The sequence below is a fragment of the Ichthyophthirius multifiliis genome (assembly GCF_000220395.1).
Source record: "Ichthyophthirius multifiliis unplaced genomic scaffold scaff_1120509251172, whole genome shotgun sequence".
In the NCBI taxonomy this organism is placed as follows: Eukaryota; Ciliophora; class Oligohymenophorea; order Hymenostomatida; genus Ichthyophthirius; species Ichthyophthirius multifiliis.
The window spans coordinates 10,544-37,311 of record NW_004086135.1 but is presented as its reverse complement, the minus strand read 5'-3'; the positions used below and the strand labels follow the sequence as shown (position 1 = coordinate 37,311).

Here is a 26,768-nt window from a genome sequence, read left to right as displayed (position 1 = left end):
TATATATATATATTATTTATATATAAAGTTTTTTTATTTTTAATTATTTAATTACTTATTTTATAAATTTATTTATATTTATTATAAATTAATTATAAATAAAAGTTTTTAATAATATGATAAACAAATTTTAAATATAATTATAAAATATCATAAACTTTATATTTTATATATTTTATTTGAATATTTAATTTTTATATTTATTTACTACATATTTTTTTTTAAATATTAATTTAGAATATTTGAAGTATTAGAAGTTATTTAATACTAATAATTGATTTACACAATTTTTTTTGTTTTACAAAAATAATAAATAAATAAAAAAAAAATTATATTAGAATAAATAAAATATTATAAGTTTTATATTTTTCATATAAATTATATATAAATATAATTAAAGATATTAAACAATTTTTATATAAGAAATATATTATAATACTTTATAATTTATATTAAGCATTTATATGATAAATAATATAATAAATTGTTAAATCTATGATTTTATCATAAATATATTGATAACATGAATATTAAAATATGTTTGTTTATTTAAATATGTCTATATATATATATTTACATATATATTAATCACTTTGTATATAAATTTTAAGGATTTTTTTTTTTTGAAAAAAAATTCTAATATTATCTAAATTGTTTATTAAATATTTAACTTACATATTCAAATGATTAAAAAAAAAAATATTATTGTAATACATTTTTGGTTATTTTTTTTATTTAACATTATTCTTTTATAGATTTCATAATTATTTGTATTTATTTTATAGTCTTAATTTAAATGTGAAGATTTCATTGTAATTTTATTTTATTTGATTTATTATGATAATTAAATAAATAGTACATTATGATTATTATATAATATATATAAAGATTTAGTATAAAATATTATAAATATATGAAATAAAAAAAATGTAAATTTATTTAAAAATTTAGTAAAAATATATGGATTATAAATATAAATAAATCTTTTTAAGATATTTGTTTATTTATATAATTTCTAATCATTTTCTCGCTCTTCTTCTTTTTCTTCTAAGTCTTCTCATTCTTTTCTTTCTCCACTTTTCTCTCAATTTTTTTTATTAATTTATTTTATTATATATAATTTTTTTATTAAGTTATAAAAATAATATATATATATAGAAATGAAAAAATCTATATATTTTTGTATTATATATTAATTTAGTTTTTATATTAAAATATTATATTATTAATATAAAATATATTATAATTATTATAATTTAACAATAATCTTATAATTTTAATATGGATATTAATAATTAGTTTTTATTAATATTTCTAAACAGAAAATTAAATTTGCAATTTATATTAAAAAATTACTTTTTTATATTATATCATATAAATTCATATAAATATTGAAAAATAAAAAAATAAGATTAAACAATTTTTAAAATTATTATTTTTTTTTTATAAAAAACTTAAAATAAATTCAATTCATTTTAATTAATGAAATAGAAAAAAATATATATATATATTAAAATGTTTCTTAAATATATAAACTAAGTTATATAAATTTTAAGCAAAATAAAATAATTTAAATGAAAATAAAAATTCTTATATAAAATTTGATAATAATATATATTTGGAATAAAAAAATAAATTTATTTATTATATACAAATGATATTAAAATAATAAAATTTTATAATTTAAATATATATTTATAAAAGAAATACATTTAAATATAATATTATGTATTTTATTATAAACTTTTATAAATATCAAAAGCAGTTTAAAAAAACAAACATATTATTTTTTTAACAATGTTATTAATTTATTTTTTTATTTGGAAATTTTTTTTTTTTTAATATTAATTATTTTTTTTTAAAAAAAATAAAAAAATAAAAAATAAAAAGTAATAAATTTAAAAATATAGGAAAAAAAAAATGTAATAAAATTTAACATTAAAGCCCTAACAATATTTGTAATAATAGCATTAATAATTATAAAACTATTAATTTCAATAGACACAATAATATTAAAAATACAACTAATAGCCTATATAAAAATCTGAATCATCTAGATAAATGGCTTTTACAGGAATAGGAGGATAAAAATAACTACAGGTATTAGGAAATAATAATAGTAATTTAAATGGTACAGTGTAAGCATAAGGTAGTAGAATAAATTATACATAATATAATTAATAAAACGTAGATTTAAGTGTTTAACCTTCTCCTTATAAGCAACCAAATATTTAAAATTACTAATAAGATAAAGATAATTATTATAATAAATACTAAGCTTTAAATGTATTTATTTTAATTAAAATTTTTAATATTCATAAATATATATATATTTATACAAATATAAATAGGTTTAATATTAGAATGATAAAAAACATATAGAAATTCTTGAATAAAAAATGAAATTATTAATTGTTGAAAATGACAAATTAAATTCATAATTAGAATAAAAAATTTAATTTTCACAACCAAGCATTGATTAATATGAAAATATTGAATAAAAAATTTAACTTTTACTTGAGGAAAATCACAAACTGTAACTTTTGTTAAATGAAAATGAATAATAATTGGCAATTTAAAAGTAGGAAAATTCTAAATTAAAATAATATTAAGAAGCGAATTTTTTTAACGAAAGTAATTAAGAAAATTTCAATTTTTAACATTAATTAAATGAAATCGAAAAATTAAAAATTTAATTTAATTTTGAAAAGTAAGAGTTTTTGAAAGAAAACTAAAAATAAATTTAAATTAAATAATAAGAAATTAATAACTTAGAATTAGAAAATAAATAATTAAATGAGAAATATATTAGCCTGTAAAGTAATGTTGAATAATTTTAATAAAGTAATATTAAATAAGGTGATTTAATTAATCAAAATTTTTAATTATAATAGCTTTTGAAAGACTTATAATAAAAGTTTAATGATTAAACTAATAAATTAAATGAATTTATGAATAAATCTAAAAACTTCGAGGAAAAATACAATGAATAATTAAAAAATACTGAGTCTTTAAAAAAGTTCGAATAGGAAAATGCTAATTATAAAGGAATGATTTAAAAAATAGAATAAAAGGTATAATAATTATACTAGGAAAATTAAAAAATGTAAGAAGAAATTTAAATTTCTAATTAAAAGTTTTAACAAATGGACTTTTACTAATCCTAATCTTAAGAAAAGAACAAAAATTTAACCTAAGAAAATAAAAGCTTTTAATAGTTAACTTAAAAATAAGCATAAGAAATAGCTGAAAAAGGTTAATAAATTTTAGGTTTGTAAACAAAATATGAATAAGAAGGTTTAAAATGGACTAATTTAGAAAATTAATATAAATAAAAGTTAAAACAAGCCGATGATTAGGTAAAGGAAAAAAATTAAATTCTAAAAAATTATTAGGATTTGCTTTAGAAGACTAGTTCGGAATTCTAAAAATAAAACTCTTAATAAATATAAAATTTGGAATTATAAAAATAATAATTATAACATTCTGAAATAGAGAAAAAATTATAGATTTCTGAAATTTAAAAATAATATTAAGAATCTTAAAAATAAAATTAAGAATTATAAAATCAAAACTAAGAAATATAAAAATAAAATTAAGATTTGTAAAAATAACTTTAATATTATTAATAATCAATTTAGTATTTGAAGAATAATTATAATTAATATACTAAGGAAAATGTTAAATTAGTTTAAGATTAATAAGAATAACTTAAAATTTTAAATAAAAAATTGGAATAATAAGAAATTTATACAAAATAAATTATGGAAGAAAATAAGTAATTCTAAGATAAAAATAATGAAAATTTATTAGATCATTAGTAAGAAATTATCAATCTTAGATCTTAAGTTGTGGATGTTAAATAGATTTATACTAATTGTAAGTTAGAAATTAATTAACTTTAAAATATTATTAGATAAAAGTCTGAAACTATTGAGAAATAATAATTAAATAGTTAAGAAATAATAAAGGAAAAAGAAAATTTGGAAAATTAAATTAAACTATTAATGGAAAATGTAATCTTATTTTTTTAAAATTTTTTTATATTTATTTAATAAAGGATAAATAAGTTGAAAGTGAATAAAACGAATGATAAAAAGGGATTTTAGGAAAATGTTTATTTTTTGTTTTAAATATTATTAATTATTTTTTATTAATTAAATAAATTACATATTTATTATTTATATTCTCTTTTATAAAAATTTATCATTATTTAGATATTTTTTAAAAAAATATATATATATTTGATTTTTCGTTATATTAAAAAAAATATTTTTGAAAAATTAAATAAATAAGAAAAATATAAAACAAATATGAAATAAAATGTATATATATATATATAAAAAAATAATAATTAATCATTATTTTTTTTATATTTATTTAAATCAATTTTAATTTAGGTTGGTTCTTCAAAATCATTAGAATTATTATTATAAATATATTCCTAACTATCATCATTATTATATCTTTTATTAAAATTCTATTTACTACTTTTGAATATTTAATTTTTTTTAGAATTTATAGAAATATTTGATTATTCTAATTCATTCATAGATTCTATTTTTTTCAATATCTTACCTTTTAAATTTTATATATCATTTTAGATACTTTAAATTATTTTTTCGCCTTCTTTTTCTGAATTTGATACCGAATTAGTATTTTATAACTATAATTAGGGTAATTACTAAATTTAACTTTTTTTATAAAAACTACTCATTTTTTCTGTATTTTTATAATTATTATTATCATTATAAACGTTAAAATTAATATGTTTATTTTAATTATTATTATTTGCATTTTATTTAAATTTTTTAATATCGATTTATATAGGAATTGCAGATTCTTCTTCATTTGTATTTTTACTTTGAGAAAATTAAGAATCTTATTATTTTTTTTTAAATTAATTTAAGTTCATTTTTATTTAGATAGGACTTTTTTAAATTGAATTCTAAATATCATCATCACTAGAATTTTATTGTTCTTCATCTTCTTCTTCTTAATCAGTATAATTATCACTATTTTATGTATATGCCATTCTATTAATTTATTAATTTTTTTGTAAAAAATTATGCTATTGATTCTTTTTTTCAACTATTGGATCTTCGATAAATGTATTTATTTTCTATTGTTATGAATTCTATTATAAATGATGTTGTAATTATTAACTGCTTTAATTTTATTTCTTTTTTTCTTTGTAATTTTCTTATAAATTAATAAAATTTTATAAAGGTGAAATATTTCTATTTTCTTCTTAAGAATTATGCTATTAATAATCGGTTAAGTTATATTTAGGCTTTATTAAATTGCTTGGAATAACATTAATATCTTAGTAAAGAGTCTTTTTATAAGATTCTTTTTAAAGTTCTTTTTTTTTTAGTACTAATTTTTATATTTTAAACTTTCATAATATAATTAGGTATATTTATCTTTTTCTATATTTCTATTGTCTGGATTTTCTTATACATAAAGTATGGATTATTTAATGCTTTTTTTAATTTGATTTTACTATTATTATACATAAAGTATGGATTATTTAATGCTTTTTTAATTTGATTTTACTATTATTATTATTATTATTATTATTATTATTATTATTATTACTATTATTATTATTACTATTATTATTATTATTGTTGTTATTGTAGTTGTTGTTGTGGATTTAGTTATTATTGTGATTACATATTATTTTTATCAGACATGATTTTTTGTTTTATTTATTGTTATTTATTTAATATTATATTTTTTTTCTCTTATATTTATTCATCAATAAATTTACATTCAATTTCTTTTTGATTTATTTGATTTTCTAAAATCTAATTTTAATCGACATATTTTTTTTAATTTTATTCATTATTTTTTTAATCGATTTATGAAAAAACTTAACTTTCCATTAAATTAATAATACTTACTTATTAAAAACCTTAGTTTTTATTTAATTCATTAGAATTCTAATGTGTAATAGGTACGATTTCAGTTTATTTTAGTAATTCTATTTTTAATTAATCTTCTGAATTATTAATTTTAATTGATTTTTAAGGAGATTAACTTTTTAATAAATTTGAAGATTATTAATAATATTATTAAAAACTTTAAGTTTATTAATTTTATTCTGGTTTTTCTACAATTTAATAATTATATTAAGATTTAAAAAAATGACTATTTTTAGTCTATAAAGGTGATGTGTTATGAAAATTAGGTTGACTATTATTATTACTTTTATATAAATTAGAAGCAAGTATATTTTAACTATTAATATTTTCACTTTATTATGGAATTTAATTTATTAAAATTTAATATTTATTTGCTTCCTTTATACTACTTTTGATATTACTAGTACTCCTTATAGATGTTTTTTTGAAATTTATATTTTATGAAATAAATATAAAGTCTATTTTTGGAATACATGAATCTTCTATTTAATTTATTGCAATAAGTTTTTTAAGAAGTCCTAAATTATTTTAATTTTTTCCAAATGTGAGTCTATTTAATTATTACTATTCGGGTTGTTCATTTGAAATATCTTGAATTACGTTTTGGTTTATTATAAAATTACTCAATTAAGCAAATGATTCAGAATTATTATAAATTAAATTACAAAACTGCTTATAATCATTTGAAAATTCTAATGTTTTTTTGATTTATATCAATTTATTATTGATAGAGTCTTATACTTTTTTATTTGTTGGAATTATTAATTGATCATGACTTTTAAAAACAGTATTATCATTATGTTTTTATTATCTAATGCTTTTTTATTAACTTTATTATTAAATAAGCGATTATTAAGTATTTTTTTGTTTTTATATTCTGCTATTATTTACATAATTATTAAATTAATTTTATGATTATTATACTTATTATATTTATATTATATCTTTATATCTACTTAATTTTAAATTATTACTACTTTACTTTTTTAAACTTTCCTATTGTTTATTATTTTAAGCTTAGTTTTGATGGAATAAATCATTTGAAGTTACTGATAATTTAGGCTAATTTTAGTTTATTTGCTAATTATTTTGTTATTATTATTGGTTAATTTGACTTTGATTATATTGTAATTATTAAGATTATGAAGTCTTGGTTTAATTTTAATTTTATTCATTATATTATAGTGCATTTTATAAATATTAATTTGTATTTGTTTATTATGAATTTTCATTTTATTAAGTTTTAAAGTTTTAAACTTCATTTTTTAATAGTCTAACCAAGGGTTACTAGTTTCCGTTTCCGACTTGTTTTGGAGTTAAGTCGAAATTATTGGTTTTTTCAATAGTAGGAGTTTGGCTTCTTTATTTGTTTTATTTTTTTGCTTAATTATTTCCCATATTTATTTTCTTATATATTTTATCTATAAAAAAATGTATTTATATGTTTTATTTATATTATATTAATTAAAAAACAAAATTGACAAATATAAATATAAATATAAATAATAATTAGTTTCAAAAATAAAATATTTTGAAATTTAAAAATTAAATATTAAGATATATTATTTTAAGAGATAAAAATCAATGTAATTATATAAATTAATTATTTAATTTGTACTATAAAAAATTATTAAGATTTTTCTTTATATTAAATATATTTTTAATAATTATAAAATATATAGAAATAAAATTATTTCCTATAATAAAAAAAAACAAATAATTATAAAATAATTTAAAATTTATAAATAATTATAATAAATATATATTAATCAAAAAAAAAATTTATAAAATAAAAATATATTCCATTTTATTATAACTAAATATATATATATATATAATATATATATATATATATATATATTTATATAAATAAATATTTATTTATTCATTACTTTACTTATTAAAACTTCAGTATTCAGTATTATAAACAAAAAAACTAAAATTACAATACTTAAATATTTTTAATATTAATTATATAATTTTATTTATTATAAAACTCATTAAATATATGATGTATTTAAACTTCTAAAGCTTTCTTAAAGATAGCTTTAACTTTTAAAGTTTATTTTTTAAAACGCAATTAATTAAACTTTATGATTTGTAATATTCAGATAAAGTTGAAAATAATGTGTTCCTATAATATTCATATACTATTCAAATTTTGTTTATGAATCAATATATATTTCTTTACAATTCAAGCCCTTATATGATTTATTTTTATCTGAACATTAAAAAACATCATGTATAATGTATCCATTTTTTTTTTTTTTTATTGTAAACGGGTGTATTTGTTATCCAAAAATAATTAAAACAATAACTTCGTATTAATCACTATTTTAAATAATTTATTCTTCTGTTAAATATTACAATTCTTCAAAAAAAGCATTCGCTAAACCTGTATACATATTATAATTAGATCCTGTAGTTTGAAATTCAATAAGACTATGTGCTTATTATAAATAATTTGGGTCAAAATAACAACAAGGATGATTAAAAGAATAGTTTTGGGAAATTATTTCTAATTCTTTTAGTTTACTACGAATTCCTTAACAGTTTTTTTCTATTAATGATTAAAAAGCTATTGCTAAACCATTTTTATGCACATCAAAAATGATATTGTTCTGTTATTTTTTTCTATTATAATAACATGATTAACAATTTTATCCCATTTTAATATTTTTTTTTTTAAAGTTTTAATTTCTTTATTAATAATATTATATAAATAAAAAAGTAAAAATTTAATAAAGTAATATAATTTATATTTATATATAAAATATCTGAAAATTCTTATATATATATATATAAAAAAAAGCACTTTATGTATATTTAATTAGGTAAATTTTTAAATAATCCAAATATATGTATATAATTTATATTTTAATTTAATATTTCACTAATTTTAATTTTATCTTAAGACTTCATCAATTTATTAATATTATTATTTTTCTATTTAATTATTATTTTACTAATTATTAATATCCAAAACACTAGACTAAATAGGACTTACAAAATAAGCAATTATCTACCTATCTAAAGGTGCTTTTATTTCTACTTTTTCCTTTCTTTCAATAAATTAATATATATTTTCAAAAGACTCATAAACTAATTAATATGTAGCTTCACTTATCATAACTTTACCCTTTTCCCCATTAGACTCCATTTTATTTGCAATTAAAACATCTGCTCCATATATATCATACCTAACAATATCTGTTCCTATTACTCCTCCTATTACATTTCCTGTATGGATTCCTATTCTCATATCAATATCTGGAAAACCTTCTTTTTAGGCGATCTATATAATTTTTATCATTGAAAAAGCCATATTAATAACATTTTTAGCCTCAACTTCATACTAGCGTTTCTTTGCATTTATTGTTCCCATGACAACATAACAATCTCCTATTGTATAGACTTTATAAACATCATGATTTATGCATTATTTATCAAATTCTATAAAAAAATAATTCAATAAATATATATAAAAAAACAATTTTAAGATTACTAACAAATATATTTTATAACATATGAAGGACTTTTTCAGGATCCTAGCCTGAACAATATTTTGTAAATCCAGCTATATCAGCGAATAGAAGAGTCGTTTTTTCCAAAACATCACTCAATTAGATTTATTATTCATTCTATTATAATAAAAACTAATCCATTAAATGAGACGGGAGTAGATTAACTAAAAAACGTTTATATAAATGTTTTTTAAAATCCAAATTTCTAAAATCATTAAAACATTTGATTTTAAATTATATAATTAAATAATGCATTATTAAATGATAAACAGCGCCTGATATAGAGATGGTTAAAAATTAAATTAAATTATAATACTCTGCCTTTAGGAGGCATATAATTATCTCTAAGAGAATTATAATGAGGAAAATTATTACTTTTTCAATAAAATATTGGGTATAGAATTAAGAATAAATCACAAAAGTAAAATAAGAGTCTAATTTTTGAAATGTAGATGAAAATTTGTATTAGGAAAAATCTATGCAAAATGTTTCGAATAGAAATATAAATTGTTAAAAAATATAGAAACTATAAATTAATAACTTGGTTTTTTTTAAAGAATTTATCTATAATATTTGTTTATATTTAATTAATACAATTAGATGACATAGTAAAAGAAAACATTTTATTATCATTACTTATATAAATAATTTTATTAATTTTATATTTACTACTAGAAAGGAAATTACTTTTATACATTGATATATAAACCACATTTAATATTCAATAGGTTGCCTTGTTTATGACTCATATATTTAGTTTTAAAAAAATTCTTCAATTATATCTTATTTTTTTAATTAATTAGAAAAAAATATTATGTCTTTAAAATATAAATTATATTATTCATTTTAATTTTTAGTAAAACTATTAAATTCAAGTTCAAATAGCTAATTAAGTTTTTATGTTTAAAGTTTAATTGGTTTTTAAAAATTTTAAATGTGTTATACAACAATATTTTAATTTATTTCTTAATAGTGATAAACATGAAGAATTTATTATTAACCTAAATTAGAATTCTTCCTTTAATAAAAGATATAATATATATATACATATATACATATATATATATATATATATTTATATATATATATATTTATATATATTTATATTTTTTTTTATATTTTTTTTATATTTTTTTTTTTTTATATTTAAAATTACTTGTTTGTTGTATTTAATGTTAGTTATGAAATATTATGATTTGAATCTGTAATTTATTAAATATCTTTATCTATGATATATAATTAATATAAAACTTTATATAATTATTACTTTGCTTCGATTACTCTTTAGAAATCGTTTTTGATCTAATTTAGTATTCATTTACTCTTTCTTCTTAATTTTGTTTAAATTTATTATTTTTTACTTTTTATTATTTTATAAATAATTTATAATCCAGATATTTACTAAAAATATTTTATTTATTTAATCCTTTTTTTTATTCATCTTAAATATTGTTTTTTTTTATTTATTAGTTTTTATTTGAACAGTTTTTTTTTATTTTTTAGATATCATCTAAATTATTTTTAGCAACATTTTTATTATATATATCATTTTTATATATTCTTTTTATACTTTTTCTTATTTATTATTGATATTTAAATTAATCTTTACCATACTTAGTATGTGAACTTCTAATAACTATAGTAGGACTTTCATAGTTATGAGTTTATATTTCGTCTTTAGATTTTTAACTCGTTTCAGATTTTGATTGAGAATTATCTTAAATTATTTATTTAAATTTATTAAATTAAGGTTTTTATATAGATAATTTATTTTTGTATTAATTTTCCATATTATAAAATAAAGATTTAAAATACTCCTTTTATATTTATTATGGCGAATTTGAGTTCATTTTTATTATTTTTTTTTTTTTCTAATTGTTTTATTAGTTTGAAAATTATTTTTTATCATAATCTTTTTCATTTTCATTATTTATATTAATATTTTTACAAATTTATTATAATTATTATTATTAAAACAAATCTTAATTTAATTTTTTTTTTTTTGTACCTGATAAGTGACCAAATTTCCTTTTCCTTTAGCTTCTATAATTCTTCTTGTAAACATAATATCTTTACAATTTTTAACTTTTGTAAATGCGGATTAAGAAATAGTTACATTTCCAGGTTCTGAAGTACTACAAACCCTACTTGCAGTATTTACAGTATCTCCAATTAAGGAAAATTATGGTTTGTGATAACCTATTACACCTGCTATTACATATCCAAAATGTATTCCTAACTTCATGATAATTTTTTATTTTTCTTTTCCAAAATTTATTGTAGAAGTATATTAAAGAATTTAAAAAGCAAAATTAATTACACATTTTACAGAATTATTTTCAATTGCTGAATTTTTATTTATTTAATTTTAAATGATTCCGCCACAGGCCATGTAGGTTTTACCGACTGTTTCTATTTTTTAAAGAGAATTTAAATTACATAAAATATCAAAGACTCTATATAATTTATCTAATATTTTTATTACTTCAAGTTTTTCTTTTTATATAATTTCATCGAAATTATAAATATCACAAAATATAATACAAACTTAATTTTCGATTTTTATTGAATTTTATTAATCGCTAGAGATTATTTAGATAATAAATTTTGGAAGGAGAATAGATAAAACTTCGTTGAATTTGTTCATTTATGTTATTAGTTTGTATTCAGATAAATAACTTAATCTATCATATATCGTTTACTTTTTTATTTATTTTATTTTATTATTTGTTTTTTTTTTTACTTAATATTTAATGTAAAACATAAAAGTAATTATTAACATAGTACATGAGAATATATTTAATATATAAAATATTAATATTTCTTTAGAATCATAATTATTTCTCATAATTATTTTATATATCAATCTTTTTTTAATTATTTTATTTTATATAAATATTATTTTTTTATTAATTAAAATATTTTTTTTACGTTATACTATTAAATATTAGCATTGAAAAATAAGTAATTATTTAGAGCTCGAATCTTATATTATTCATAAAATAAAACAAGTAAACGAATATAATTACAATTCCCATTTATAATTATATAGTAGTCTAAGTTAAAAGAAATGATACTTATGCAATTCTTAATGTAAATATAAAATAATTAAAAACTAAATAATAAGATTCGAAAAAATTAGAATTTCTTAGTAATACACATATTATTATTAAAGTACTGATTGACAAATAAATAACAAATTTAAAACCAATTTAATTATAATCATCTTCGAGAAATAACATAATGAAAAATGAAATGTCAAATGTAATAAATGTAAAATATAGAATATATCTATCAAAAGGTAAAGATAATAAGATACTTTTTCTATTATATTTATTTTCAAATTCTTTATTTATAAATTTTAAAGAATATTTATTCATTTGTGAAGATGAGCTTTCAAAATTAATATTCATCACTAATTAAAAATATAGATATATATAGATATAGCTATATATAGATATAAATCGATATATATAGATATATATAGATGTATATATATATATATAGATGTATATAGATACATAAAAGTATATATATATATATTTTTTAATATATATAAATATATATAGATATATATAGATATATATATATATATATATATATATAAATATATATAAATATATATATAATTTTTACTCTATTATATAATATCATCAATTTCTGTTTTTTCTTTAAAATATTATCTAATTATATTTATTAATTATAGATGGTAATTATTTTTTTTATTTTAAAATCTAAATTATTAAAAATCTTTATATTTATTTTTATATTCATCTAATATTTTTCTTACTAAAATATTGCTTTTAAAGAACAATATAGGAGTTAATTAAAGAAATATATTTATAAAATCAAAAATGATTACTGTTAAAATCAAATAAGAAAATAATACAAATATAAATAAAGGAAAAGAAAACAGTTCTTTAAATTCTATTAGAACTATAAATATGTCTTATTTTGAAATTAAATAGATAATAAAACTAAAAATAAAGACAAACAAATAATATAACATCTCTTTTATTGTGCTTTTTTATTATAATCTTACATAATAATATTAACTTGCAAAAGATGCAGTAAAATACCTAATCAAATTTATTATCTCTAAACTTATTTATTTTCCTTATTAATGAGAAATAAAATTTGTTTATTAAAAGTAAAAAATATTAATATTGCTTGCATTATTGAAAGTAAGAATAACCTTGAATAAATATATATGTTATGTTATGGTTTAAAATAAATCGAAGTTTAATATTAAATTCCATATTGTTTAAAAAAATAGTAATCTTAATCGCAATCTATATTTTAATTTTTTTTTATAAAAATTTTTTTTTACCTAACTATTCAGGATTTTTTGGATTGAAATAATCAATAAATATAGGTATAAATAAAAGAATTGTTTATAAATAATTATATATTAGAATTTCGATATTTTATATGAAAGAATCTTAATTACAATAAAAATGTTTCATTAAAATGTTAACGAAATAAATCAACAATTATCTATGAAATAAAAAGTTTATAAAAATATTCAAAACATCTGCTTATCTTCTACTATGGATAAATATTAATTTGAAAATTTCTTTATAATTCTAAACGTAAATATCTCCTGATTTTTAATTAACAAAATGTTTATCTATTTTAAATAAATAAATAAATATATATATATATATATATATATATATATATATATATATTTAAAATTATTAATGCCTTAAATTTATATAGAAATATGAGATAAATTTGAAACTATTACATCATTAGAAATTGTAAGAAATTTATTTTATGCACTTTAAGATTTTAAAGCTCTTATTAGTTATTCTATTTATTCCGAATCAGCTTCGTAAGCTATAAAAGTTTTACAAAAATGTGTCAAAAACAAAAAATGACTTCTTAGATAATGTGTATCTTTCAAAATAAAATTCAGTGTATCTCCTTTAATAATAATTTGAAATTAGATTTATTATTCAAGAGCGTTATTTAGATTTATAATTCTAGATTATTTTCTTTATAATTATTATGTTTTTATGTTTAAAAAGGCCGAATTTTTATTCCTTTCTTCCCCAATTAATCCGGTTTTTAATTTTTCAAGATTATATTTAATAATATATTTAATTTCATCATATTCTTCACTTTCAAAATATATGCTTTCATAGCTTTCATCTGTTTTTATTATCTATGATTAATATGCATGAGGAATTGCCTTTGTGTATTACTCTCCTGTAAACATCCATGATTTTATTTTATTTTCTCAAACATTTCTATTAAGTTTACTAAATCATACTTTAATATATTATATATATATATATATATATATATATATATTATATATATATATATATTTATATATATTTTAAAAGGTACATTTATTATTTCTTTTATTCCTATGAGGCATACAAATTCACTTTAATTGTATTATTCTTCAAATTTATTGAATACTTATTCATTAGTCAAATTATTTTAATGGATATTTTTAATTGCCTTGTCATATTATTATAAGAATTCTTGTGTTTATTATTAGTCAAGATTACGCGTTGTATATAATATTGATCTTATTCCAGCTTTATTATTTAGATTTATTATTTAAGCAAGCCATTCTTTACAATAATCTATATAAATTGGGACAAATTTTACATCTTCTCTAATAATTAATTCAGAACATCCGTTTTCAGCTTAAAGAAGTATACTAAGGCGTTCTTTATTTCTATTTTGAGCTAATATTTAATGCACTTATATTTCTTTTTATATTTAAATTATATATTCTTAGGCTAGTTTTTATGTATCATTATTAAAATTCCATGATTTGCATTTAAATTTGTATTAAAAATTCTAAGCAAAATCAAGTATTACTTCTTCATCTATATTATACATTATATTTATTAATGATTTTTTAATTTATGTCTAGTTTTGTAATGGTTTTATGACATAAAACCATACATTTTAAAGCTTTTTCGATTTACTCTTTTTTTTAAGAATTCAATAAATTTTCGACAAAATTTATTTCGGTGTTCTAAAAATTATTCTATGTAAATATTATAACTTACATTTTATATATATTATATATTTATTTTTTACTTAATAGTTTTAATAGTTTTGTTAAAATTGAGTTGTAATAAACTTACTTTAAGATATATTTGAAATTCCTTATATGTCATTTATTTACTTTTATACTATTGTTTTTTTACGTTTTTATTTTAAGTTATTATAATTTATATTTGAATTTGGTACATTACTTTTATTAATTTCTTAAATAGAACTGTTGGGTGAAAATGTGAATATATTAGATTTTAGTTTGGATCTATTTTTTCTTTACATAGAACTTTCTGTTCCATCAATATTAATATATAAAGAATTAATATTTAATGTAAATTACTTATTTTTAAGTTTATTACTTCTAATTAAATTTTATTATTTATTGCTTTCTTCTTATAAATTTAAGAATGAGTTTTGATGTTAAAATCGGTTAGAGGGACTAAAATATTAAGATAAAATATTATTTGGAAATTTAATTTAGGTTTAATTATTATTTATATTGTTATTTTCTTATATATTAGTTTTATTATAAGTTTAAAAATAATTAGTATCTTTATTATAGTTAATATCGTTAATATCAGTTTTTTCAATATTTATCTTTAATTTATTGTCCTCTTTTATTTAATTGTAGTTTATGAAATCAAATTAACAATATTCTTCTTATTTCTATTGTAAATTTTTTTAAAATAATTTTGATAAATAATCTTTTTGTAAATTTTATTTAAAAAAATAAATATCTTCCCCTACTACTAAATTATCTATATCATATTAAGTATCTTTCGAATTTATTTTTCCGAAAAATGCGTGAGTTATTACTTATAAATCGGCAATTAAAATATTTTTTTGAATATTGAAATTCGGACATAGTTTATTTTCTGAATATATTTATTTAAAATTTAATAATCTTTTTAATTTTTCGATTATTTTTTTATAAAATTAATGCTTTATCTATTATTTTATTAACTTTATTTTTTTGGTTTTAAAAAATCCTAATTTTGTAAAAAAAGTTCTAAAAGAATAGACAAATCTAAAAAAATATAAATAATAATAGGAAATAAAGGTAAAATATCAAGAATTAATATTAATATGGGCTAAAAACTATATTTATTATCTTTTCCTTAATATAAATAACAATACTATGTACTTTACATTACTAATTCTTAGATTATAATTGGAATAATTAAAAAATAATTAGAAAAGCAAAAAAAATTAATTTTATTAATAAAAAGAGATTATGTTTATTTATTTTCAGGATTTAGTGTATTATTCATTATTTTACATTCCATTCCTGTATATAAAGCGATTCCAAAGATCCATTCTTACTTTAAAATTGCACCTCTTGGAATTACATTATTATTTGTAAATAGTTCTGTTAAAGGATCTTTTGATAATTTTATATATCCTTTAATATCATAATTTATTCTATTATATTCTAGTGTCCCTTTTAACATTTTACGAAATTCGAATTAATCTCCTTTGCCTTAAGCATTTTTATTTGCTTTTTTTAATATTTTTTATTTTAATTAAATAATTTTATCTTTACATTAAGTTTGTTTTAATGGAATTAGAGTCTAATAATAAGTGTTTTCATTAATTAAATGTGTATCAATTTTGCAATGTTATCCCGAACAATCTAGAATTAGAATTTCACAAGGCGATTCTTGATTTCTTTATAATATAATTATATCACCAACCTTTTAAAATATAAGATTTATGAAAAAAAAAAATTATTTGTGTAAAAAAATTATATTAAACTTCTATGTTTTTCCACAATATTTGATAAGTCAAATCTATTTCTTAATTTTAAATATTTTATAATTATTTTTATATTTTTCGAAAAATGTAAGTTTATTGGTTATTAATATAGTTATCAATTTATGATCTTTTAAACTCTAATATTAACTCAAGAATTAAAAAGATAAAATGAGATAAAATAGTTGGAAAATATATAGAAAAACTAAATATTATCTTTATTAAATTTATATATATAAAAACTTGTTTATTTTGTTTTATTTAAAATGAAAATATATTTTGGTTTACTAATTTAATGAATATATTTAATAATCATTTAGAAAAATAAAAAATAAAGTCAATATTAAATGAATTGTAATTGGTTTTCTTGAATAGAATTTAATTCCAGTAAAAGGAAGTAAGTTATAAACCTTTTTTTTTAAATTAAAGATTAATAATTAGATAAATATACATATTTTTTTTTTTAATAAAATAATAATTACATTATAAAAATTTGAATTAATTTTATTTTTTAATTAGTTTTAATCAATTCCTGATATTTAAATAGCTTCTCCTCCTTAAAATTCAATCTTTTAAAATAAATTATGCAAATAAAATTGATAATATTTACTTTTCTATTAATATTTTTCAGAAATTATTGTTACATAATAATTTTTGTTCTTAATTATAAAATATAAAATAAAAATAATTAAATATTCAAATTAATATTATTCAATTAAAATAAATAATAAATTAATGTTGATTTTTAAAACTAATAAAAGATAATTTTTTTTTTTAAAAAAAAATATAGATTTTATATAACAATATATGAAAACAAGTATTATTCAAAAGAAAATTAAAAGAATAATTTTTTATATTAGAATATTTAAACTTATAAGAGTTTTTTTTTATTAAAATAAACTTATTTCGAAATTATTATTTAAAATAATTTATAAAGATTACGATATGAATGTTTATTTCATTTAGAACTTAATAAAATATATTTAGTTTTATTTTAATTTAACATTTAAATTAGTCTTTAATTTTTATATTTTGAATAATATTTTAAAATAATCAATTTAAATTAATTTAATATATTATATTTATAATACCAATTTATTATCACAATTTTATTTACTTAAAAGTGTTTTTTTTTTTTTTTTCTTATTTTATTAAAATATCATTATAAAAATATAATTAAAATTATTACTATTATTTTGTTATTTAATTTATAAGTTATTTTATTTAATTAAAAAAAAAATGAGGCAAAAATAATAATAATAATTTTAGATTAATCAAGATTTTGAAAATGTTAATAAAAACTTAGTTTTAAATTAAGATATACAGAAATATAACGCAAAAGAATAATAAGAAATATAAAAAGAAAAACGAATATAATCTGAATCTTTATAATAAAATACATTAAATGAATCTTAATTACAAAACATTAATTAAAGAATTAATAATTTAGATATCTCTATTCAATAAGTTAAAAATAAAATGATTTCTGATAATAAGGACAATGATATTTATAATTAATTAAATTAAATTCACACAAAAATAGATGAAATTAATAAAGAATAAAACAAGAATAACTTCACTTATTTGGAAAATGTTATATTTTTTTTAAGTTAACTTTAAAATATATTTAATTTTAAATTATTAAAAAAAAAAATAAAAATAAAATATTAAATATAAAGATATCAAAAGATGAAAAGAATGATTATATTTTGAAATGTTTGGAAGATTTTTATATTCTAAAAGAAGAAAATGAAAAAAATATAAATTTATTAAAAAATTTAGACTAATCTAGTTTATATTAATAAGATGAACATATAAAGTTTTTATAAAAATAACTATATTTTTTATTATATAAAATAATTTTTTTATCCTTAAAGAAATTTGAATAAATAAATTGAATAATTATAAAAAGAAAAAGCTAATTTTTTGATAAAAATTGAAGAACTTTAGTAATAGTAAAACATATAAGAAAAGTAACAAAAAAATATATTTAAATATTTGATATATTATAAATAAAATATTTTATTTAAAAAAAATAAAAAGAAATTAAAATAATTTTTGGCTTCCTTAAAATGAATTAAAAAGTTCGGAATTTAAAGAGTTCATTAAAATTAATAAAAATAATTTAAAATTATAACCTATAAATTTAAAAAATGTTAATATTATTCATAATAAAAAAAACTTGTTACACTTAATTAAAAACTTGCTTAAGCTGCAATTACTAATAAACATATTTTTTTAGATATCTTATAAGATAAAAACAATAATAAAAAAGTTCTCTAAAATTTAAAAGGTTAAGCTTTATTATAAAATATACCAAATATACCAAAAAATGATAATTTTTCGTAAAAAAAAGAAAAGAATAAATAATAAAGTTTAGATAATCACTTTTTTGTATAATAATAATGATTTAAATTATATAATTAATTTTTTTATATTTATTATTAAAAAATATTTTTTAAGCAAAATTATTATAAATCATATACTTTTTTAAATAATTAGTGCTTTTCTAATTTTGAGCCAATTTTTATTTTAAAATAAATTAATTTATTCAAAAAAAATTTAATTTTTAAATATTTCAATTTCAAAAAAATATAAAATAAAATTAAAAAAATGATTGAAGAAACATTAGATATAAAAAATCTTATATACACGTTTGGTTCCAAAATAGATTATTCAACTGAGCAAATATCAATTTTATACGACCGATTTATCCAAACAAAATTACTATTGACCGAAAATCATATAAACCAAATGTCAAAGTTATATTTTTATCAAAAAAATCGAATTAAAGTACTTAATTATCCTCAAAAAGAAAATATAAAAAATAAGAAGCATAGACCCAAATTATCTCCAAAAAAATTCGAACCTTAAAAAATGATAGCCGAAACAGATTCAAATTAAGAAACTTAAGTTTCAAGTATATTATCTTAAGATTTCCAAGAAATAAAAAATCACAAGGCATCAATGAAAAAGAGTTCTTTTATGGAAAAAATTTCCGGAATGAAAGTAAAAAATAAATCAGAATAAGAAAAAGAATTCGAAAAAATGAAAAAAGAAATTGATTAGATAAATATAGATGATATATGCAAAAAAAACATTACTGCTATTGACTCTGATGAACTAAAAAATGAATTTGAAAAAAAATCTCCTGAATTAAGAAATTCAAATAATGAAGAAGAAGATGAATAGTAATATTAAATTACTGATTATTCTTCTAATGAAAGTTCAAATTTTGGTTCTCCTTAGTTTGTCTGGTAAGATTCTAATAATAATTTTATGATGAATAATAGAAATATATAGCTTTTAAATAATTTAACTCTTTCTTAATAAAATTCAAGTAATTGTTCATTTAATACTTTTGGATATAATAGTAATATGTAAAGTGCGGCGGGTCATTCAGTTAACTTTTATAATACAATGAAAGCTAATTTGCTTTTGGAAAGTCCACATAAACTAAATAATAAAAAATAAAGATAAATCCTTTATTGTAATAATAAACAAGTACCTGATTGGGCTAAAGATTTGCAAGAAGTCGGAAAATAAGTAAAAATTTAATAATAAAGTTAAAATCATTTAGAAATTTTCGGATATTTTGCAGTCGAATAATTAACTCTTTCGAGTATTTTTAAAGAATTTGGAAAAAAATATGACTAAGCTAGAGGGTCTTCAGCTAATTGGAAGTAAGATTATACACCCGAGTAGATGTAAAGTTTAATTATTGCTACTTCATAGACTCCAAATAAAAAAAACAATTCTAAGTTGGCATAGTTTTTATAAAATTCTTATAATTAGATTAAAAAAAAGTTACTCTGAATAATATATTTGAATTATATTTGTATTTATTTTATACACAAATATGATAAATATATATAAAAATATATATTGATAAAATATAAATTTACATATATATATGTATAATATATATATATATATACATTTATATTTATTTACATATATTTTTTTTTTATTCAATTTTTTTTTTATTTTAATTATTACTTTTTTAATTTTTTTTCATTAATTTTATTATTTTAAAACAAGTTATTTATATTTGATTTTATATAATTTTTTAAAAATATTTTATTGTATATTTATATTTGAAGCTTTTTTTTATTATTATTAAATTTTAGGTTATTAATCCAATTTAGGTAACTAGTATAAACTATTTGCAAAAGAAATTAATTTTATATTATTATTTATTAATATTACTGTACTATTATTAAAAGCATTGCTTTATAAATTTTAATTTTCTTATTATATTATGTTAGAATTTCTTTATTATTCTGAATTCATTTTATTAAAAATTTTTTAATTTAAAAAAAATTTAAAGTTATTAGGTATTATTTGCGATTTTTTTTAAAATTGTTATTCTTTTTATTTTTTTAATTTTAAAAGGTTTATATTTTGCTGATTTTTATCTTTTTTTATATTATCTTTATTATTATTTTTAAATATATTTATACCTATAGGAATTTTGTTTTCTACATTATGAAAACTTTTTCTATATTATTCTAAAGGTATTTTATTTTATAATTAATAGTTAGTGCGTGTACTTTGTAAATCTGAATTGCATCTATTTTTTTAACCAATATATATTTATTTAAATTAGTTATTTTCTTATGACTTTTTTAAAATTTGAACTTAGGATATATTTTTTTATTAAGGAATTTATTTTTAATCGATATTTTAAATTTATTATTCTCTTGTAATTTTTGAAATATTTTTATTATTATTTAACGAAAAGCTAGCTTTTTTTATTATATCCGACTATATTGTTTTTGGTATTATTTACTACTTTTCATTTATTAAAGGCATTGTTTATTAACATAATTTCAATTATTATTATTAATTTTATTGTTTAATTTTTTTCTTTATTGATTAAGTATTTAGAAAGTACTTTTATAAAGTTTCTTATACTCTAATATTTCTTATAAAATTTTATTCTATTTAATTTCTCATTTATTTTATTTATTGCTTAGTTTATTTTATTTTAAAATTTATTTTAAAAAAATGAAATTAATCTAAATCCTAAATTAAATCAAACAAATTCTGATTTGTATGCTTAACTATATGAATTGTTCTTTTATTTTTTTAAAACTATTTTTTATATATTCATAAATTATATTTATTATAAGATACATTAATTAATTAAGGAAAAAATTCTTAAAAAGAGATCTTTTCTGATATTTTTTTTACATTAAACATTTTTAAAAGTTTATTTTACGAAATCCTAAAAAATATAATATTAAATTAATTAATATTTATTATTCCTATTTACTTTTTTTCATTTTGTTATTTTTTAATTTTATATGTTTAACTTTCATTAGTTTTTAAATTTAAAAATGTTTGTTAAACTGTTTTATTAAAAATTGAACTTTCAATACTTTTATTAATGTCTTATTGAGTATTATTTTTATTTAAAATGAATTTTTTTAAGTACTAACTTTTGTAATTTGTAAATTTAATAAAATCAATAGTTTAAGCTAATGAAAATAAATTAATTAATTTTTATATTAGTTTTTTTTTTAATTTTACATCTGTTTAGATGTTATGATAAACTCTTTTTTTTAACTAATTAATTGTATCTGCTTTTTTATATTAAATTTATTTGTTTACGGAAATAATTTCTTATAAATTTGACTAAATATTATAATAAATCAAAAACGACATTTTCCTTTAAAAATAAAATAAAAGCTCTAATATATTTAACATAGTTTATATTTTACTCTTTAACTTTATTCTTTTACTATTCTCCTTAATTAATATTTATGTTCATAATTTCTTTCGAATATATTAAAAAATTCTTAGTATAGATTTATATAAGCCATATCGAAATCATTATTATAAACCACAGTTTATTTTTTAAAAAAATAATAAAATTATGGATGCAAATATTTCATAATTAAAAATGATTTTATATAAATAATTCTTTTTTTTAAAAAAAAAATATATTTGAAAACTAAATTTGATTTATTATTATAGATACTGTTTATATTCTAAAGTTATTTATAATTTTTTGAAAAGACTGAAATACCAATTTTCATTTTAAACCCTTTATTGCTCATCTTTTTTTATTTATTCTATTGAAATATCATTAATTTGTTTGACATTTTCTTAAAAATTTTTAATTTCGTCTATTCTTTCTAAAAATAAATAATAAATTTCATTCATTTTTTTTTTTTGTAAAATTAAACTTTAATTTATAATTAATTTTTATTTTAATATAATAAAATTTAAAAAAAAAAAAAAAAAAATTAGATAATAATTTTATTTCAAATTTAATTGTTATAAATTTTAATTTGGTTTGAATTAATTTATAATTTTTCTATAAAAAAGCATTATTTATTAAATTATTAGTTTTCTGACAAATCATGTTGAACAGACAATATTTATTCAAAACTTTAATTATTGTTACTTTCGTTTGAAATAAATTATGATTATTTTAGTTTTTCTTAAGCATCTTTACTCTAAGTTTCGCCAAATTTTTATTCTGAAAGTTCATCTCCATATTAACTTTTCTATTCACTAGCCATCAATTTACCCTGTTTATCTTTTTAAGTAACTGAATAAACACGATTTTTATCTATATGCTATTACAATTATTAAACCTACATTTTTAATTAAATAATTTATGCGTCTTTTTCATTTACTGAAAGTTACAAATTTTTTAAATATCTAAAATTATTCTCTTATTCTTAATAAATTATTTTTTTATTTTTTCGAATTTTTTTAGTCTAGTAAAAACCATTTTACTTTTCCTAAGAATATTAATTTAAGCTATCACTTTTATGTAAATATTAATAATTATTATTTAAATTTATATTTTTTTTATGTGTATTTATTTAATTAAAACTTTTATTAAGTTGATTTTCTAATTTAATACTTCTATTATGCGTATGATTGAAATTAAAACTTTGATTATGTATATTATTTAAATTAATACTTTTATTATGTGCATTATTTAAATTATAGCTTTTCTTATAAAATTAATTTTGGGCGATATTGCTTATTGCTAAACTTTAGTTTGGATTATTTTTTATTTAAATTATTTTTTTTGTTTGCGAAGTTTATTTATTATTATATTATTTTTAATTGGATAATATTTTTATTTTTTGGTTATTTATATTAGAACTATTTGTTTATTCAGTCAATATTTTTTTAGTTTTATTGTTATATAATTGTTTATTTTTTTTTATTTCAATTTTTTATTTTTCTTATAATTTAATTTGTTTTTATGATAGTTCTTTGTATTAATTAATAGAATTTTTGGAAAGTAATCTTGTTTGAGACGAATTTAGTTTTTTATTTTTATTAAAGGGACTTAATGTAAAACTATTTTATTTTTATTATTAAATTTACGTTATATATTTAAAAAAATAATGTTTTAGACTATTTTTATTTTCAATATTATTATTTTTTTCTTATATTTCAACAGATTTATTAAAATAATTATAATTTTTTTAAGAAAAATTTTTATTTTTCAAAATATAATTTTAAGTCGATCTTTTTTAAGTATTATTTTTCTAATTTTAGTTTTTAGTAATTAATACTTTTTTAGGGTTTTCAGTTTAATATAGAGATATTGATTTATAGATTTTTCTTATAATTTCTTAAGAATTTTCTTTAGACAAAGTTTATTTGATACTTAATTTATCAAAATCATTTAATTTTGTTATATTATTTATTTAATTTTAAATTTATTAGGTGTTTCTTTTTATTTACTAAAATTTTGGTTATAAACTGTTAATATAATAATTATTTTTTTTCACTTCTTCTTTTTTTTATTACTAGATTATTTAAGGCTTTTAAATTTTATTTGTTATTTTTTCTTAGTTTTACTTTTAAACTATGTTATTATTAATTTAAATTTTACTATTATTATATTTTTAAGCTTAGTTCTTTATATAAAAATTATCACTATTTTAGCTACTTGCAGTATTATTTATTAAAGTAACTATATTTTGTGAATTACTCTAAGCATTAAGTGGGAATTCGAATGAAAAGTTATTTTCTTCAATGCTATTTAAAAAAGAATCTACATTTTAATTTTTAATTGATGGTTTTATTATTACTTAGTTTGAATTATTTTCGTCTTTAAATGTAATATTTTCTAATATTTATTATATACTTTTGGGTATTGTTTTCATTATTTAATTTATTGTATCTAATTATAAAGATACTGGTTCATTTTAATCATATTTTTGGTATGTTATTGAAAAATTTTTAAATATGCTTTATTAGGCTTGTTATTATAAAAATGGTTAGTCCAATATGTTTTTTTGCATTCGATATTTTATATATATATTATATTAAATGTATTCTTATGTGTTGATAAGATAAATTATATTTTTCTTTTAAATAAATAAATAAAAATATTCGCAAAATTAAATAAAATTAAAATACAAAAAAAAATTAAATAAAAAATATATAAATATGCATTTTTAAAAAATCAAAACAATTAATTAAAAAAAAAAAAACATATAATATAAATATATATAAAAATAGTTCAAGATAGTTTTCCCATTTCTGCTTTTTTAAGAATATGAACAACAGATTTATGAATAATAGAATCAATAATTCCTGCAACAGTAAATACTCCTCCAATAATAGCGCAAACCTAAACAATAAAATGCAAAAAAGACATTCTGGATTAACTAAATCTAACAATAACAGGTGATAAATCATACCTAAAAAAGCAAGCAGGTAATCTATCACTTAAAAGTTCATTATTATTAGCTGTAAATTAATATACACTGTACTCTTTTTTTTGAATATTCACATAAGTGGTATGTACCACATTAATATAATATTAATAAGAAATACTAATATTCTTTTAATCCTCAGTTTTAATTTTTCTAGTACGATCCAAAGGATCTAAAATTCCCTAAGACTTGAATTATCTTTTAATTCTTATAATATCTGTTTCATCTCCAAAAGATATATGATTAATAATATGCGATACATCAATAGTACTTATATTGACATGAGAAGCTATTTAATGCAGAATTCGGTCAAATGAATGTGCTGAAACATGGAAGTTTCCAGGTGCTTTATTAACAAAAATATGTCCTTATATTTTGCATCCTTCTTAATCCAAAAAAGCCGATTTTAATCTATTCAGCCTTGCTTCGCTGAATTCCTGGTTATTTTCTGAATGGGAATCGTCATATTTTTGAGTATCAAAATACTAATTTGTATTTGATATTCTGGTTATTTAAATATTGCCTTCTAATTAATATGAATGAGTGCCTTTTAAATCTTCCACATCTAATGATATTACGTCGCAAGGTAATCTAGGATAATCTATATCTATATTTATACGAATTTTGTCATAGCGTTTCTCATCTATATACATTTCACTGGTTTCGGTTATGCTTAAATATCCATTAAACTCACTTATGAATAATATTAGCATTATTAAAGAACTTGCTATTGAAATCATAGCACCAGATACCGTAGATTCTGTTAAATCTGTAGGCAACTTTCTATACATGTCTATTGATTTTAATTTGGATTTTACACCTATTCCGAACAT

General features: G+C 15.8%; 3 protein-coding genes across 3 annotated transcripts, besides 34 other annotated features; 1 reads left to right on the top strand and 2 right to left on the bottom strand. All coding sequences in view use genetic code 6, as the record gives it.

The window, feature by feature from the left end:
* Positions 1-60: 60 nt before the first annotated feature.
* Positions 61-100: a microsatellite.
* Positions 85-147: a microsatellite.
* A 1,063-nt stretch (positions 148-1,210) lies between these two features.
* Positions 1,211-1,255: a microsatellite.
* A 292-nt stretch (positions 1,256-1,547) lies between these two features.
* Positions 1,548-1,586: a microsatellite.
* Positions 1,587-2,760: 1,174 nt separating this feature from the next.
* Positions 2,761-2,804: a microsatellite.
* Positions 2,805-3,517: 713 nt separating this feature from the next.
* Positions 3,518-3,614: a microsatellite.
* Positions 3,615-4,117: 503 nt separating this feature from the next.
* Positions 4,118-4,183: a microsatellite.
* Positions 4,184-4,276: 93 nt separating this feature from the next.
* Positions 4,277-4,319: a microsatellite.
* A 1,011-nt stretch (positions 4,320-5,330) lies between these two features.
* Positions 5,331-5,370: a microsatellite.
* An 87-nt stretch (positions 5,371-5,457) lies between these two features.
* Positions 5,458-5,568: a microsatellite.
* Positions 5,560-5,632: a microsatellite.
* A 2,012-nt stretch (positions 5,633-7,644) lies between these two features.
* Positions 7,645-7,685: a microsatellite.
* A 65-nt stretch (positions 7,686-7,750) lies between these two features.
* Positions 7,751-7,798: a microsatellite.
* Positions 7,752-7,815: a microsatellite.
* A 488-nt stretch (positions 7,816-8,303) lies between these two features.
* On the bottom strand, positions 8,304-11,699 carry IMG5_153630 (hypothetical protein; the record flags this gene model as incomplete). The annotated part of the gene is made up of 5 exons (XM_004030734.1): positions 8,304-8,325; positions 8,957-9,383; positions 9,436-10,472; positions 10,722-10,756; positions 11,463-11,699. The coding sequence occupies 5 exons, from the start codon at positions 11,697-11,699 to the stop codon at positions 8,304-8,306; spliced, it is 1,758 nt and encodes a 585-aa protein (XP_004030782.1).
* Positions 10,485-10,561: a microsatellite.
* Positions 10,539-10,590: a microsatellite.
* Positions 10,555-10,591: a microsatellite.
* Positions 10,555-10,592: a microsatellite.
* Positions 10,991-11,023: a microsatellite.
* Positions 11,700-12,151: 452 nt separating the features above from the next.
* Positions 12,152-12,196: a microsatellite.
* Positions 12,197-12,285: 89 nt separating this feature from the next.
* Positions 12,286-12,310: a microsatellite.
* A 569-nt stretch (positions 12,311-12,879) lies between these two features.
* Positions 12,880-13,080: a microsatellite.
* Positions 12,880-13,082: a microsatellite.
* Positions 13,083-14,105: 1,023 nt separating this feature from the next.
* Positions 14,106-14,145: a microsatellite.
* Positions 14,146-14,736: 591 nt separating this feature from the next.
* Positions 14,737-14,800: a microsatellite.
* Positions 14,801-16,987: 2,187 nt separating this feature from the next.
* Positions 16,988-17,029: a microsatellite.
* Positions 17,030-19,852: 2,823 nt separating this feature from the next.
* IMG5_153620 (hypothetical protein) lies at positions 19,853-21,520 on the top strand (the record flags this gene model as incomplete). The annotated part of the gene is made up of 3 exons (XM_004030733.1): positions 19,853-20,490; positions 21,364-21,381; positions 21,502-21,520. The coding sequence occupies exons 1-3, from the start codon at positions 19,988-19,990 to the stop codon at positions 21,518-21,520; spliced, it is 540 nt and encodes a 179-aa protein (XP_004030781.1). The 5' UTR covers positions 19,853-19,987.
* Positions 21,091-21,170: a microsatellite.
* Positions 21,100-21,193: a microsatellite.
* Positions 21,193-21,258: a microsatellite.
* A 650-nt stretch (positions 21,521-22,170) lies between the features above and the next one.
* Positions 22,171-22,224: a microsatellite.
* Positions 22,225-24,038: 1,814 nt separating this feature from the next.
* Positions 24,039-24,202: a microsatellite.
* Positions 24,039-24,215: a microsatellite.
* Positions 24,216-24,387: 172 nt separating this feature from the next.
* Positions 24,388-24,446: a microsatellite.
* Positions 24,388-24,461: a microsatellite.
* Positions 24,462-25,739: 1,278 nt separating this feature from the next.
* Positions 25,740-26,768, bottom strand: IMG5_153610 (hypothetical protein; the record flags this gene model as incomplete). Its single annotated transcript, XM_004030732.1, has 1 exon — positions 25,740-26,768. The coding sequence occupies one exon, from the start codon at positions 26,766-26,768 to the stop codon at positions 25,740-25,742; it is 1,029 nt and encodes a 342-aa protein (XP_004030780.1).